The following is a 14,288-nucleotide window of genomic DNA, read 5'->3' as shown; positions in this document are numbered from 1 at the left end:
CAAAACAAAAACCACACTCAGTCCAAGAGTCACTCTGGTCCAAACACACACAACTCACATCAAAGGCTTGTGCACGTCCAATACTAATGACAGCAGTCCACTTACTCCGTGTCTAACAAGCAGGGTTTGCACCACGGGTAAACCTTGCGAGAGAGCAACACAAAAAGGCTGCTTCTTGCACAAAAAAGGGTAATGCTGGTGCCCCTCCTTAGTTGGCATCCAGGGCTGGTGCCCCACACCCTTCCCCTCCCCCTTGGTATGCTACTGGAGGTCAGTAGGAGAGCACTATGGTGAAAGGGTAAATGCAGTGAAGGGAAGAAAAAAAAAAGCCAGACAAGGCAAAACATAAAACGTTAATGTCATCTTTATAATAAAAGCACGACATTCTGCACATTCTAGACAATATCATACCTATAAAACAGACAAGTCATAAATGGCACTACATTAAGTCTTAACCCACAGTCGCGTCTCTTAAAATACATGTGGCCCTGGTACAGAAAGGAAGTTAGTTAGTACTACAGAAAAAAAAAAAAGTTATAATACCATGGAAACATTTAAATTTGCTCATTATTTCATTTCTCCTGGTTATTGCACTTTTTCCTATACACTTGGTAAGTTTGTTATGTTTTAACACTGTAATATACATCAGTCCTTTAAAATAAAAAGGAAAATACAAAAGTATAAGGGCATTACAATGGATCTGTACAGTACCAATTTCTCACTTGCTCCCCTGACCCAAAATTATATAAGTTTTCACCATTGAACAATCTTTGCTCAAGAGGACGCCCAAATGAAGAGGACAGGAAGTTAAAAAGCTTTCAAGAAACAGTAGTGCTATTTTAAGCCCCCTGAGGGTGTTTAACGCTGATGGGCTCCTATTTTTTTTTCCTGGAGAGGACAGGTTAGTGTCTTGAAGACAAGAGTTACTTCTAGAGGTTCTACATCCAAGATCAGCAAGTCCCAAGAACACAACATGAAAAACAAAATGTAAGAGGAAAACATGGCTAAGAACAGTTACTCCTTCTGGGAGGAATAGCAAGGGGTTGCTCTTCCCTTCTCCAGGAGAGAACTTGTCTCCATACATAAACTACAGTCGTATAAACACATCTCTTGCCTTCAAGAGGAAGAGGATAGCAACACCAATCAAAGTGAGTGAAGGATATGGAACAGCTTGCATTTTAGCTATAAAGTTCTTGCAAGCTGTCCACTTTAAATCTTCAGAATTAGGTTCAAGTAAAATACCCTATCCCAACCCAGCAGCAGCCACCCCTTAAAAGAGCCCTTCAGGATATAAAGATTCAATTGCCAGCAATGCACAGTAAGCAGCAGCAGCAGCCGCCAGTCAGCAAAGAGCCAAAGCAGAAGTTCTCCAGGACAGCTATGATCCAATCTTCCACAGCATTGAAAGTATTTTCTTCCAGTTCATCCCACCACATGTAGTGTTTGGAGCATCTGGCCAAAGACATTCCAGAAGAGAGCAACAGCTGAAGAGCTGCCTTGTAGCTTAACTAGGCTGACCCATGTCCTAGCACCTTCCAAATGCAAAGTTTTATCTTTGCAGCTATGTCTGCTCAGTAAACAAGTTGTATCCTATGCATCACGGGCTTCCACCTTACTGACTAAAAAAAAAACAGCTTATACTGGAGCACCCGTTACAGCTCAGGGTAGCCTCAGGGCATTTTAGCAGACATTTAAATCCTCTGAGGCTTAAATCTCCACCTGTGGTCTTTAGAAGGGCCAGATATGAAAGCGAGTAGGTAGAATGGATTGGTTTCCAATCATTTGGATTTTGCACCAAGAGAATTTTGCAATGTGCACATAAAAAAAGGCACCCTAGGATTAATGAGCAATTGAGCCATCTTTTGTTGGTTTTCTTTTATAAAATGGGAGGGGGGAGGGAGGGAGGGAGGGTGGGGAGGATAAAAAAAGATGGAATGACACTGACCCTGGCACTCATCACTGATTTGGGCCCACATACAAGAGCCAGAGTACCTGTTAAGTTACAGTTCGCAAGTACATTTTACAATCTAGTGTCCAAGATACAGTACATTTAACATCTGCTCATTCTGAGGCTATAAAAGGTGGCTTCATATGGGTAGAAATAAAAGCACCTACCCATGTTAAATTGTCAAAATTACACAAAATTAACAGCTACTCTGCCTTTCAGCCTGCTGGAATTGAACTCAAACAATACAAGTGGCTTTGGTTACACAATTACCTAGCAGAGCTTTTAATGAGATTATCCATGCAACTTGGTTTTACTTTGCTCTAATGAAAAAAGGTACCATTATTTGGATTCACACACATGGATATCTGCTATGAAACAAACAAAGAAAAAATAAAAAAAAAAAAAGTCAGGATGTGGACAAATTATGCAACCAACAAGGAAGTGGCTATACTAAAATGTGGGAGGGGGAAGGCAAGTGTTGGCTTATGTGTTGTGAATATAGGAAAAATTTTAGGGAATTGAGACTCCGAAAGAGATGGGAGCCTGCATTAAAAAGGCACAAGGTAAGATTCATGAAGTGGCCACATGGGGGAAGCTATACAAGACATTTACATTTTATTTTTATTTTTTTTAAGCACAAACTACTTCTATAGCTGCAAGAGACTGACCTGGAAAAACTCTCCCAGTTTGAAAATAAGGTTACTAGTCACCTGAGCACACAGTAAACAGATATCCAACTAATACTGCTAAAGTCACCGGTGGCATAAATATGCACCAAAGCAACAGAAGTTTCTAGCAATATTCCTATTTTGAGAAAGATTGGTTCTCTTTATGTATGTGGTTTGCAGTTGCCACCCATTTCAGTTCAAGTTACTGTAGAAGCTGCAATCTGTATGGAGCCATCCAGCTTTTATGCCACCACAGGCCAGAGAATGCCCACTGTGTGTAGTTAAGTCAAAAGCAGTCTTTTTTGTTTAAAAGCATTATTTCAGTTTTATTGCACACAGAAAAAGGGTTAAACTAGGCTGTTGAGTACCACTGCAGGATTATCTATCCCTTTACTTTGTTCAAGCTGTTTAACCGGCAACAGGTTATTGGCTGTAGGTTTTGCTTTGTACCACCCAGTAAAATTCCAGCAGCAAGGTGTAATAATTTCACATGCCTGCATGATTTTACACAAGGCATGCTAACTTTCCTATGAAGCTACTGCATTCCCAGCCCTTGCAATGGGAGGGTGCAGATGTGTCCAGGGACAAACTACCAACTACTCAGCTTCCTCACATATTATACCAAGGTGCACTCTCCAATTTAGCCCCCTCCCTCATAGCTACTTCAAAATTAAAGACCAAAACTTGCCCAAGAAATGCAAATGAATCCTTGTGGCAAAGGTGTGTGCATGTGTGCTTTCAGGAAGAAACCTTCATTTCAGTGGGGAGGAGGCCTGTCCTATGCCACCCTCTCCCTGAATGAGGCCCCTAAAACAGCTGAATCGCCGCCAAATTGCAAATCCCAAAGTGAAGAGATAGAGGAACTGACAACCACCCAGGAGCAGTCACTGAAGAACAACAGACCCGTTTTCCCTTGGATACTCTTTCACCAAGCTAATGGACTTAAAAGGTTGAAGAAACCTTATTTAAAACGTCTCTCAATAGTATAGCAGAATTTAAAACTGTTGTTGCCTTTACACTTGGTTCAAAGCAAAGGGAAGCATTTTAGTTAAAAGCCACAAACTGGTATTTTCCCAGTGGGTTTGGATAGCAGTCATCAGTTACTAATGACCTTTTCGTGTTTCTAGAATACCATGTGCAATTTTTCTGAATGATCTCAGCTGTCTTGCCAAAAGACTGTAGAAGAAACCAAGGCCCTTTCAGAGACTTCAAGAACCACTATTAAGCAAAAGTTACCATAAGCAAGAATTCAGTTTACAAAAAGAAGTTTTGGGGTAACGGCAAAACAAAGAAAAGGAGGGGAGTGGAACTTGTCAAATAGCTTATGACTCGGGGTATTTTCACTGCTGTAACAGTGGAAACTCCCCCATTAGGTAGATATGGATTCTTGGATCCTGTCAAATGTAAACATGCCAAGTGTTAGAAGCTAATACAGAGACACTCCTCCTCATCTGTTATAATCCCTCTCCCCCAACAAGGTAGTTAATCCCTGCCCCATACATCCAAACTCCATAGATGAGGGAAGCTGGTAGAGAGACTAAAGGCCAACCACAGCTAGCAGCATACAGGGGAGGAAAGAGATGGAAATTGTTTAAATCTGCTACCACCAAGTAAGAACCGCAGTTCCTTGCAATCCAGCTGCTACCTGAAGCCCGAGATGCTTCTCTTTTCAGTCTTGAGGGGATTAGCAGAGATCCCTTTCAGTCCAAGAGGCTTACGTTCTCCATCTTTTATTTATTTACTCACTCATCTTTGAAATAAAAGTGGGGGTGAGAGCAGGGTAACTTGCATTAATAGTGTGTACTAGAGTGGAATTTGTCTGGCTACCACCCAAAATGGCATGTCCAGAAGTCTCTCACCTTTGAGAGCAGTCTTTTGGTGGACATCTCCCACCCAACTCCTGTTACCCAGAAAGAGCTACTTCTTAAGAAGCCACCTGCAAGTAAGGGTCAGAGTCCTCCCATAATAAAACAGCTCTCTCAGGATTCCTTCAAGTAGAATCATCCAGCCCTTTGTTAGACTGCTCCGAGTTGGATTTGCAGAGTCTGTCCATGATCCTCTGCAGCATAGGCTGGACAATGCCCAGGAGAGGACGCTGGGAAGGGTCTCCATCCCAGCAAGCTTCCATCAGCTGCCAGCATTCCTCATCAAATACAGGGAGGCGCTCTGGGCGTACTCCTGGATAAGGAGAGGGAACAGGGGCTGGTTACTACAGAGAAATGCCGAGACAATAGGACAAGTAGTTCCTTCATTCTAGCCACTCTGGTACAAGCGACGTGACCAGAAACCGTCTTCTCCCAAGACTGTTCTTAGCAAGGAAGACGCTGTTTCCCAAGTGCTGTTTTAATGCACATTTGGATAGAAAAAGCAGCAGAATCAGGAACCATCTGAAGCACTCTGAAGGCAACTGCAAAACAGTTCTTACGACGTCTCCGAAGTCACTGAGACCAGAAGTAGCCATGCAGATTTTTTTTTATTTTTTAAACCTTAACGAAAAAAAGGGGAGAGGGAAGGGGAGGAGGAAGAGAATAAAGAGAACTTCGTACAAAACCTTTGTACAGCATTGCAAGCCATCCATACCTCTTTTAACATTGTTCCAAAGATGATCTTTGCTCGCACACCTCTCAAAGGCCTCAGGTAATTTCACATGTCCCGAACAGAGGTACCAAAACAGAATACCAAATGCATAAACATCCACCGAGTTATCATATTTCCCTGTGGGAAGAGAGCAAACATCATGTTTGATCAGCAGATTAAAGCAGACATCTAAGAGAATTTATGCCATGGTTCCCCACATCAGCAGAAGTTAAATTGCCCCAGGGCTAGCAATGCACTGAATCACTGGCATGACAAAAAGCAAAAGGCTTCCAGTGCTCCAAAGACAATACTCACTTAGGCAAATTTACATTGAATATTCTCACTAAAGCTAGTGGAGCAGAGCATACACCATGCATAAAAAGGTAAGCAAAGGTCTCTCTGAGCAGGATCAAGGTTTAACGTAGCGTGATCCTGATTAAACTCCCTGGGCACTACTGTAAAAAAAGGCTTGGACAGGGAAACAGATGAAAAAAGTGTAAAGAAATAGCTTGTTATGACCAAAACGCAGAAAGGTTCCCTTGTGGATAGGAAGTAGCCTTGAAACCAGACCTAATTTTGGATCTCCTCACTTGACTGCTGAATATAAATAAAACCCTTTGTTAGTTTAAAGACACTGCTGGCCCCTTTTTAAAGATTTGTTTTGGAAGGCTGGACCCATTTGCCCTTCAAAAACAATTGGTTAAAAATTAAGCTCATCGAAGGCTGCAGTAATTATTCCCCGAGAGGGCACCATCTGGGTCAGGCATGGTAGAGCACCACCATGAAGCAGGACACACACCTGGATGAGGCAATAGCCACCTTCAGCAACCTGACAGCATACCAATAAGAGGAACTCCAAGTATGCACTCAGACTGCTCTCATACAGATACAATGCCTGGCATAGATTCTGGGGAGCAAAGCCAAACAAGGGTTGGAGTAAGCTTCACAACAGCACCCCTGGCCACAGCAGGGAGGCAGCATTAACATGCCCTTAGACTAAAAGGAAGTGGAGAGGCAAGACCAAACACCCAGGAAGGTCAAGTCAAATGCACACTGGAAGCAAAGATTGAAATCATAGTGACAACTACTTTTCTTCAAGCAGAGAGGGAGGAGGTATACTTTGGTGGTACTTAAGGTTGAACTGAAAAATTTGCTGGCGGTACTTAAGGTTGTATTGTTTTAAACTGGTGGTGTGCAATCTGTCAGTTTGGGAACCACTGTTAGAGGATGGTTTCAGGTTGGATGCAAGGAAGAACTTCTTTACAGTAAGGCTCACCAAAACCTGGAACAGACTTCCCAAGGAGGTGGTGCAGTCCCCAGCCCTGGAAGTCTTCAAGAAGAAACTGGACAGACACCTTGCTGGGATTATTTGACTTCAGCAGTGTCCCTGCCCAGAGCAAGGGGGTTGGACTACCTTTTGAGGGCCCTTCCAGCCCTCAATTTCTATGACTCGTACCAATGCATCTTAGGAACCAGGTCCAGAACCAAAGCCAGACTTACCTGTGAAGAGCTCAGGGGCCATATGGATGGGTGTCCCCACAATACTGCCGGACATCATGGCTTCAGGCTTGCAGAATCCTAGGTCTGTGATTTTGGCCCGGTTCTTTTTGTCAAGCTGTGGAGTCATTCACACATCAGGTGATTTTTAAACCATACTTTAAGCCTATTACTGGCTTTTAATATTAAAAGCCTTTCAAAATTACGTTCGTTTGAATAGTTAGTTCTCTAGGTAAGCGAGTCGATCATCATCTGCTTTAAGATACTTAGCTGGTTACTGAGAACCTCTTCTCATAAGATTATCATCATCTATTCTATAGCTGGCTGGGGTCAGAACATGACTGGGAGGTAGGAGTCCTCACTCCGATCCCAGCTCGGATAGATTCTGTAGCTGCAGGCAAGCCCCTTCACCTTTTCCCTGTAAGCAGATGCTCGTTCGGGAGGGACATTCAGAAGGATACTGCTACCTTTTGCTTCCGAAGCCTTACAGTGTACTACTTACACTACCCATCCCGTGAAAGCCTCCGAGTGAACAAAGCTATTCTATTGTTTGCTTCCAATATTGACAATATACTTTTTAGTTCCCTTTCAAAGGGAAGAGGCAGCTTTAAGAAACAACCAGAAGAGAGATACCAGGAGGTGCCCCTTACCAATACATTTTTCAGTTTGATGTCCCGATGAACAAGCCCCTGCCTATGAAGAAACCGGATCCCTTCGACTACATCCAGGGCAATCTGCAGTCGTGGCTCTAACTCTAAGCCAGCCTGAGAAAAGCAGACAAGATGACCGTTAGTCCCACAGACAAATCAGTTCTTTTGTCTGTAGGATTTCCTGGCCCTTCCCTTTCAGCACTGCCTAGCTATCTGCACATGCACAGAGATCCTGCTAGAGAAGGCAACAGAATGGGTTTGGCAGAAGCTGCTCTTGTTGCTAATCTCTTCATACATGAGTTTCACTGGGTTCAGAACATGAAATCTGCCTACACTAGTCTGCTGATTTCTTTTGATTGGTAATGATACATGCTGCTATAGTCCCACTATTTACTCTTGTGGAAGTTACTGCTAAATTGGCATGACAGTCTGGTGAAGGCAGCAACATGAAAAGGATGGATGGGCCAACAGCAAAGAGACCACATGACTTCTGCAAAGGAGGTGATCCACAGCATTACAGGCTGTCAGCTGTTAAAGATCAAGGGACACAGCTTCCATTATGCCACCGCTGCCAACACATACAAGCTCAATCAGTTTAGTGTAGCAGCCTTAGCCACATTAAAACATTCCAAAACTATTACAGCAACATAACTGTATCCTCCCCTACAAGACGCCCCCTTCAGAAAGGTCACGGGTTAAGATCACTTCCCCAAGTCCCTTTCGTTTCTATAATATAGTCTTTTGAGTTCTTTATTCACATGCATTAGAGCACTCAAGTTGAGTTCTCCAACTTGTGTTTTCTTGATGCAACACAACCGTCCAACCTTCTACTGTTTAGACAGTTGTAGTGTGTTTAATCAAACCAACCAGCTGCTCTTTGCTTCCTTCTCCAAGTTGTCTCTTACCACCATTCTGTTGCATGCTACTCTGGATGCAGTTCAAGTGCTGGGCAAAGAGAAGTCAATCTCTGGATGGCCAATTCCAAGTGCAAGGTGCGAGTACAGCTTAGACCATGGATCGGAGTTACATTTGTGTACAGGGCAGGGGGCAGTCTGCCATGGCTGGAGCCATCCTAGGGCTCCAGGCTGGTTCCCACAGTAGGAGAATGCGCCTCCCCCTCCCTTCCTGCCCCCACCACGGATCAGCTGAGCAGCTCCAGGCACATCTGCCTTCTCCACTGTGCACTCCTCTGGGCCACCGCAGTCACAGCCGATTAACAGGACGGGAAGGGGGAAGTGCCATTCTCCTTCAGCAGAAACCAATGGTTTCAGCCACGTACGAACGCCCCCCATACTCAGCATGCTCATCCATGCACTTGATAGCCCAAATTCACAAGTCAAGAACACTCTGCCTGGTTCAATTTATTTCTTGGCTCCCTGAAAAGACCAAAGCTAGGGAAGCACTTGCACTTTAAGAAAAATGGCCATCAGCTAATTGATAACTTTTCCTGCCCTGGGCACTTAGTGTGTGCCATTCCCACAACATATGCAAGTAGCACGGTTTCAGGTACTGCTGAATAAGCACACACTCTGAAGAACGCCGGACAGTAATACGCCTAAAAGAAAAAAAAGGGGTATATTTAGGAGGACCCCTGAGGGTGGCCCATCCAACACAAGGCGGAGGTCAAGTGACAACTACTATAAATCCCTTTTCCGCCAGCATGCCAACTGCAGATTTCTGGTTGAGGCGTTAGAAAAAGAGTAAATTAACACCAATACTAAAACGACCCAAGCTGCTTTAGTGCCTCTCACCTTTAGTCCTGTATACAGGTCTCTGTGCAACCGCTCCATTATCAGGAGGACAGCAATGCTGGAGCCTCCCCCATAGCCATAATCTATCACAGATCCATGGAGGTCTACCAGCCGCTCATGCTTTGGTAGAGACCTGGAGAAAAGGTTCAGCATGACTGACAAGAGAAAGCTTGCAGACCAGTAGTCCTGTCTAATTTATTAAATCCATCCTAGTTTCCTTGCATGGAAAAAGTCTCCCATTACCTGCCCTTGGCAAGCAGTAGTATCACAAAAGCACAGGCAACCACCACCAAGACTGTGCCATCTAATGGCAACTAACTCCAGCTATTTCCAGTTATTCTCAATTTTAAAAAGTGATACAAGAGCTATATAACATAGTTATAACATGGTTATATAACAGGCTCAGCTGTCTACACTGAAGGAATGGAGTAGCCAGTGTTTCAAGGCAAGTTAAAGCTCCCCACCAAGTAGTTCTATTGGTGTTATTCCGAGTTCACTGAAGAGGACGGCTTCTGAAGCGAAAGAGTGGGTAGCACTAAATTAAAGAAGAGCCCATATATTCAATGCCAAAGCCAAGGTAGCCAGAATGGTGTGCTACCATGCCATGTGCAGTCTGATTTTCTTTATTCTGGGAAGTGGATAGGCCAGGAGCACTGGGAGCACAAGAGTGAGCCCCAAGGAAAAAGGGGAGCAGGAACAGTGGAGGAACTTGGCATCAGCCATTTTCTATACTTGAAGAGTGCAGACAGCATGCCTGGCCCTTGGGAACACCAGCATTTGGTGGGCATCCTCAACTAGTCAGTGAATGTGAGAAGGATCTATGCTAGTTACAGTCCCTCTGGCTTCAGCAAGAAGTATCACTTAAACCAGCATTAGAACATGCTAGTACATACCTCATATAGTGAAACTCAAGTGCAAGATCATTCCAGTGCTTCTCATCTGGAGGGACAACCGATTTGAGTGCACAGGGGAAATGCCCCCCCCAGGTATCACACAAATACACCACTCCATACTGCCCTCGGCCCAGCTCGCGGCCGAGCTTTGGTTTGCCTGCAGATGGACACAAAACGCTAGTTTGTTCAGCTGTAAAGATATCCATCTTCTCCCCTTAGAAATGTAAGGCTCTGTTAGGGTGTATCAAGATGAAACCAAACCAGTGAATAGTACAGAGTCAGGTAGGTAGGCTCATCCTGGGGGAGAGAACAACCCCAAGACTGTTAATTCATCTGAAAACTGGACTGGAAGCAGCAGAAGAGTATGTTTTTACATAAAAAGATACAGCAGCGGCATGCTTTGCACTAAGTGCTGAAGATGCCAAAGGGGTCAGAGGGTCATTCCTTATTCAATCCTTTGTCTCGTTTAAGACTGCTGATGAGGGAATGAATTAGTTCCAATGGGGTTAGTTTGAGATAGAAACATCAGCAGGATTTGCTGCTTCAGCTAGTCGCATAGGCCACACAGCCTTCAGATGAGCATTTTGGTTAGTCAGAATGAGATCAGACTAAGCTCGTTAGTTTGAAGGGTACAGTATTCCACATCCCGTTACCAAAAATAGAAACTCTTCCTCCACTTTTCATGGTATTTTATACTAAATACTAGTTTTAGCGTCTTAGTACAGTCTCTTCACACTCAAAAGGTTTGTTGTAAGGATTTTGAAGTGTGCACCATACTGAAATAAGTCAGTTTAATATAAATACCCCCGGGAAAAAAAAAGGAAGTCTATAGAATGCAATACCCCCACGTTCTTCAGTTTAAGCCAATACAAGTTAACTATCCAAACAAACCCCGTGTTTGGGTTCTCAAAGCATCTTGCACTAGATGGATAATATCTTCCTTTTCATATGCTGTTAGGAACAACTACACAATTCTTCAAGCTAAGTCATGGTGCATCAGGTAGAAGTAGTTATTGGAACTAGTTCTCATCTGCCAACACCGTTTACTGCTAAAGTAAAAGCCCTGGATCCGTTCCTCTAAAGGCAGGAAAGGATCTCTCTAGAAAACAGATCAAGTCTTGGAGCTCACCATGTAATAACACATCCTGCAGGGACCTGCTCTCGAGCGAGAGGCGTGCTAGTCTTGGGGCATGGTCTTTCCGCACCTTCAACCAAAGATCTTCTGTTTTCTCCAGTCTGCCTGAATGGCCAGCCTCTAGCTATAAAAGACAGAAGGCCAAAAGGTCACACACTCGGGACTTGTTCGTGCATGACATTACTTAGTCCTATTAATCCTTTGTGGGGGGAAAAAATGCAACATGCAGGACCTGTTCCAAATCCGGGTACTCGCCTCATTTTGGAGTGCCTGCAGGCCAAATCTTAAGAAGGAAGCAGCAGGCTACACTGTGCAAGTCTGCAGACAGCCTTTTAGCTTCCTCGGCTCTAACGACTGCGCAGAGCGTTGGCACAAAGAAAACAGGTTTCCCCTTTACACAGCCCCACAAACCCACCTGGCGCAAAGAGGCTGCAAAAGCTTCGTGAGAGCTGTTTAGCCTGGTCCGAAATTGACTGCAGATACTCTTGGCCAGCTTGGAAGCACTGAGACTCTCAATAGCATCTTGAGCTATTTTCCTCTTCCACTCTGTGGTGATGGCAGGTGGGCTCACCCATGTAATCCGCTGAATAATCTATAAAAAACAGGGAGGAGGAGTAAGTGAAGTGCTACCCTTACAGACGGGACAGATCAAATCCTACCCCTCAAGGCACCACCTACTTGCCATTCAGAAGAATGATCTTGTGCGCTACATGCAGAGAACACTTGTGGCAGCAGTCAGCAAGTTTTTCAGGTTGCCAGAAGAGAGACCCACCTCAAGTCAGAGTTGGGCAGGGGCTAGGGCCTGGTTGCTGCTTCTCCCCACACAGGTGTAGGGGAAGCACCTCCCACTAAAGCGCCACCTCCACTGGCAGGCTCTAGCCCAGGGTTGTAGGTTGCCAACACAATTTAAAAGATTTACGTTCAGGAACACTTGTGACAAGCAACTTTGTAAAGCATGTAGAGTTCTTTTGGACCACATCAGACAGTCTTTTAGATTCTGCTAAATGTGTTGTTTTTACCCAACAGACAAATAAAATTTTCTAATATTATAAATTTAATAATGATTTAATAGCAGTATATAAATAATATGATTATGGTTTTACTTGACTGTTGGGTAAAAACATATTTTGCAGAATGCATCATAGACGCATCTGATAGTCTTACATTCTGCAAAGTTCAATAAGCAATTTCTTGTAGTACTTGCAATCCAAACATTACATTATTTGTGCACCAGAAAGGACTAGTCTGTTTTAGAAGCCAAGCTGAGGAAGATGCTGAAAGTTCTTTGTTGAATTTTCATCTAGAAGAGCTTTCCTAACATAGAAAACGCAAAAGGTGATTATTAAAACTGCAGAATAATCAGGGTGTTTTATATCAACTAGGCAGAGCACTGTAATAGTTTGTAGCCCAACATTTGTCCTACAGCAAAGTGTTAAATGGACATCTGAACCAAGGCAGGTACGTTTTAAAAGCCATGAGCATGTCTGAGAATAATTCTCTTTCACAGCAATACCAAAAGACACTGCTATAATTACATTGAACTGTGGCTATATCCAGATACAGGTGTTTAGGGGTAAAGTTTACTAGAGGGTAGCAGTAAGCATTACTTCACTGCAATGCTCCAAGGCTGGTTTCTTAGGAAGTCATTTTTATGTCATTTGGACAATACCCATACCTGTTTGATCTGTTCCCACAGCATCCTGGTAACTGTTGAGCCAGAGTGAAAAGTGACTTCAACATGATAGGCTGCATTTAGGATCTGCAAAGAGGAAAACAAAGCAGAGAGTTCTGGTTTGCCACATTCTGATGCATGGAAGTTAACAGTAGTCCATCAAGATTTGGCCATTGCCAAAGACAAAAATCCAGTACAAGGGATATACCAGTCTCCTTGCCAGAACAGTGCACATTTGGATTCACTTCAACTCTGAAATACAGGGGAAAAAACTGTTCTCATTTTACACGTTGGGAAACAAAGGCAGAAGTGAAATGAAAACTCCCCCACAAGCCAGTTTACCAAGACAGAAATAAAACCATATTCCAGCCCCTCCTCTAGCTACCACATCCACCTACTTTAAGACTAACACTTCCCTTCCAAATATTTCACCATGCTATAAGTTGGCCTACTTTAATGGACCAGCATTTATCCTGATTCAAGCAGCAAAAAGTCAGCAGTCAAAATGTACATAAGCTTAAGAAAGGAGCATCCCCCAGAATATTGTGGTTGCCGAGACAATACCTGTTTGAGATAATTGCTTGTGATATGAACCGAAACATCCTGAGACTTCTCCAGGCTCCTCAGACATCTCTCCAGAGTCCCTACAAAGCTTTCACGCAAGTAGTCTACAGAGCTTATCAGTTTGTTGGCAACCTCTTGGTTTAGCCGGGAAATGATCAATTCTTGGATTTGTTTAATACAGCATTTAATGTCCTTGGAACTAACAGGCTCCCCGTTCTCAGGAATTATAATGTCTGGAAGGAGAGGAAGACAAAAAAAAAGAAGATTACATTTGTTCTTAGACAGAAAAGACAAACTCAAAACCATACTTCCAGCACTAGCTGTCAGTCTGTTGCATTGTTTTGCAAAATCACAGAATTAGCCCAGACAGATTAGTGTGAGGAAGAGAAACGGAGAACCATCAGAGCAGAACTCGTTACCCGTTTTTAGTAAAATCTAGAGCTGGAGCAGACAGATGAAGAGGCTTTATTTTTACTTTTCAGCCAACAACATATTTCCAAACCATTAAGAAACCAGATATGGACAGGAAAATTCTACGTAGTGAGCACTTTTCTGTGCAATTTTGGGGGTTTTGTGGTTTGTTTGTTTTTTAAATGGTGGGTACATTCTGGCCATTACATCCGCCTTGTAACTTCATGAACCCCAGCCTCAATTTATGGTCCCATCACCGCAGGTTCATTTTCTGGTACTTTAGTAACAAGTTAGTACTATACTTCACTTGAGCAAGTTGAAATTTCAGTATAATAGGTAGTACACTTAAAAACTCCAGTCCACCTTTTCCTGTACTTTCTGGAGCACATGAACGTTCATATTTAGGAATAAGGCTGGCCCACAGCTATCCAGCCTTCTGCTATGAAAATGCAAATCTGAGCAACTTCCCAGCCTGATCTTCTGTCCAGAAGTCTGCCTTCAGCTCATCTGCTAAAAGCTGGA

At 43.5% G+C, this 14,288-nt stretch overlaps 1 protein-coding gene across 2 annotated transcripts in view; it reads right to left on the bottom strand.

Moving 5' to 3' along the window:
- Positions 1–346: 346 nt before the first annotated feature.
- DSTYK (dual serine/threonine and tyrosine protein kinase) overlaps positions 347–14,288 on the bottom strand; it is a 35,971-nt gene continuing 22,029 nt past the window's right edge. The window contains exons 4-13 of one of the 2 annotated variants that reach the window (XM_025205450.1): positions 13,356–13,588; positions 12,795–12,878; positions 11,535–11,711; positions 11,114–11,243; positions 9,985–10,141; positions 9,092–9,224; positions 7,341–7,454; positions 6,694–6,808; positions 5,197–5,331; positions 347–4,794 (exon numbers count right to left, since the gene is read on the bottom strand). In XM_025205450.1, the coding sequence (XP_025061235.1) occupies positions 4,607–4,794; positions 5,197–5,331; positions 6,694–6,808; positions 7,341–7,454; positions 9,092–9,224; positions 9,985–10,141; positions 11,114–11,243; positions 11,535–11,711; positions 12,795–12,878; positions 13,356–13,588 (1,466 nt within the window). In that variant the 3' untranslated portion in view covers positions 347–4,606. The remainder of the gene's footprint in view (positions 4,795–5,196; positions 5,332–6,693; positions 6,809–7,340; positions 7,455–9,091; positions 9,225–9,984; positions 10,142–11,113; positions 11,244–11,534; positions 11,712–12,794; positions 12,879–13,355; positions 13,589–14,288) is intronic. The other variant, XM_025205451.1, reaches the window with a different exon arrangement.

Source organism: Alligator sinensis, unplaced genomic scaffold (genome assembly GCF_000455745.1).
Source record: "Alligator sinensis unplaced genomic scaffold, ASM45574v1 scaffold1322_1, whole genome shotgun sequence".
NCBI classification, from domain to species: Eukaryota; Metazoa; Chordata; order Crocodylia; family Alligatoridae; genus Alligator; species Alligator sinensis.
Note: the sequence above shows the minus strand (reverse complement) of the source record. Positions and strands in the feature narration are given on the sequence as shown.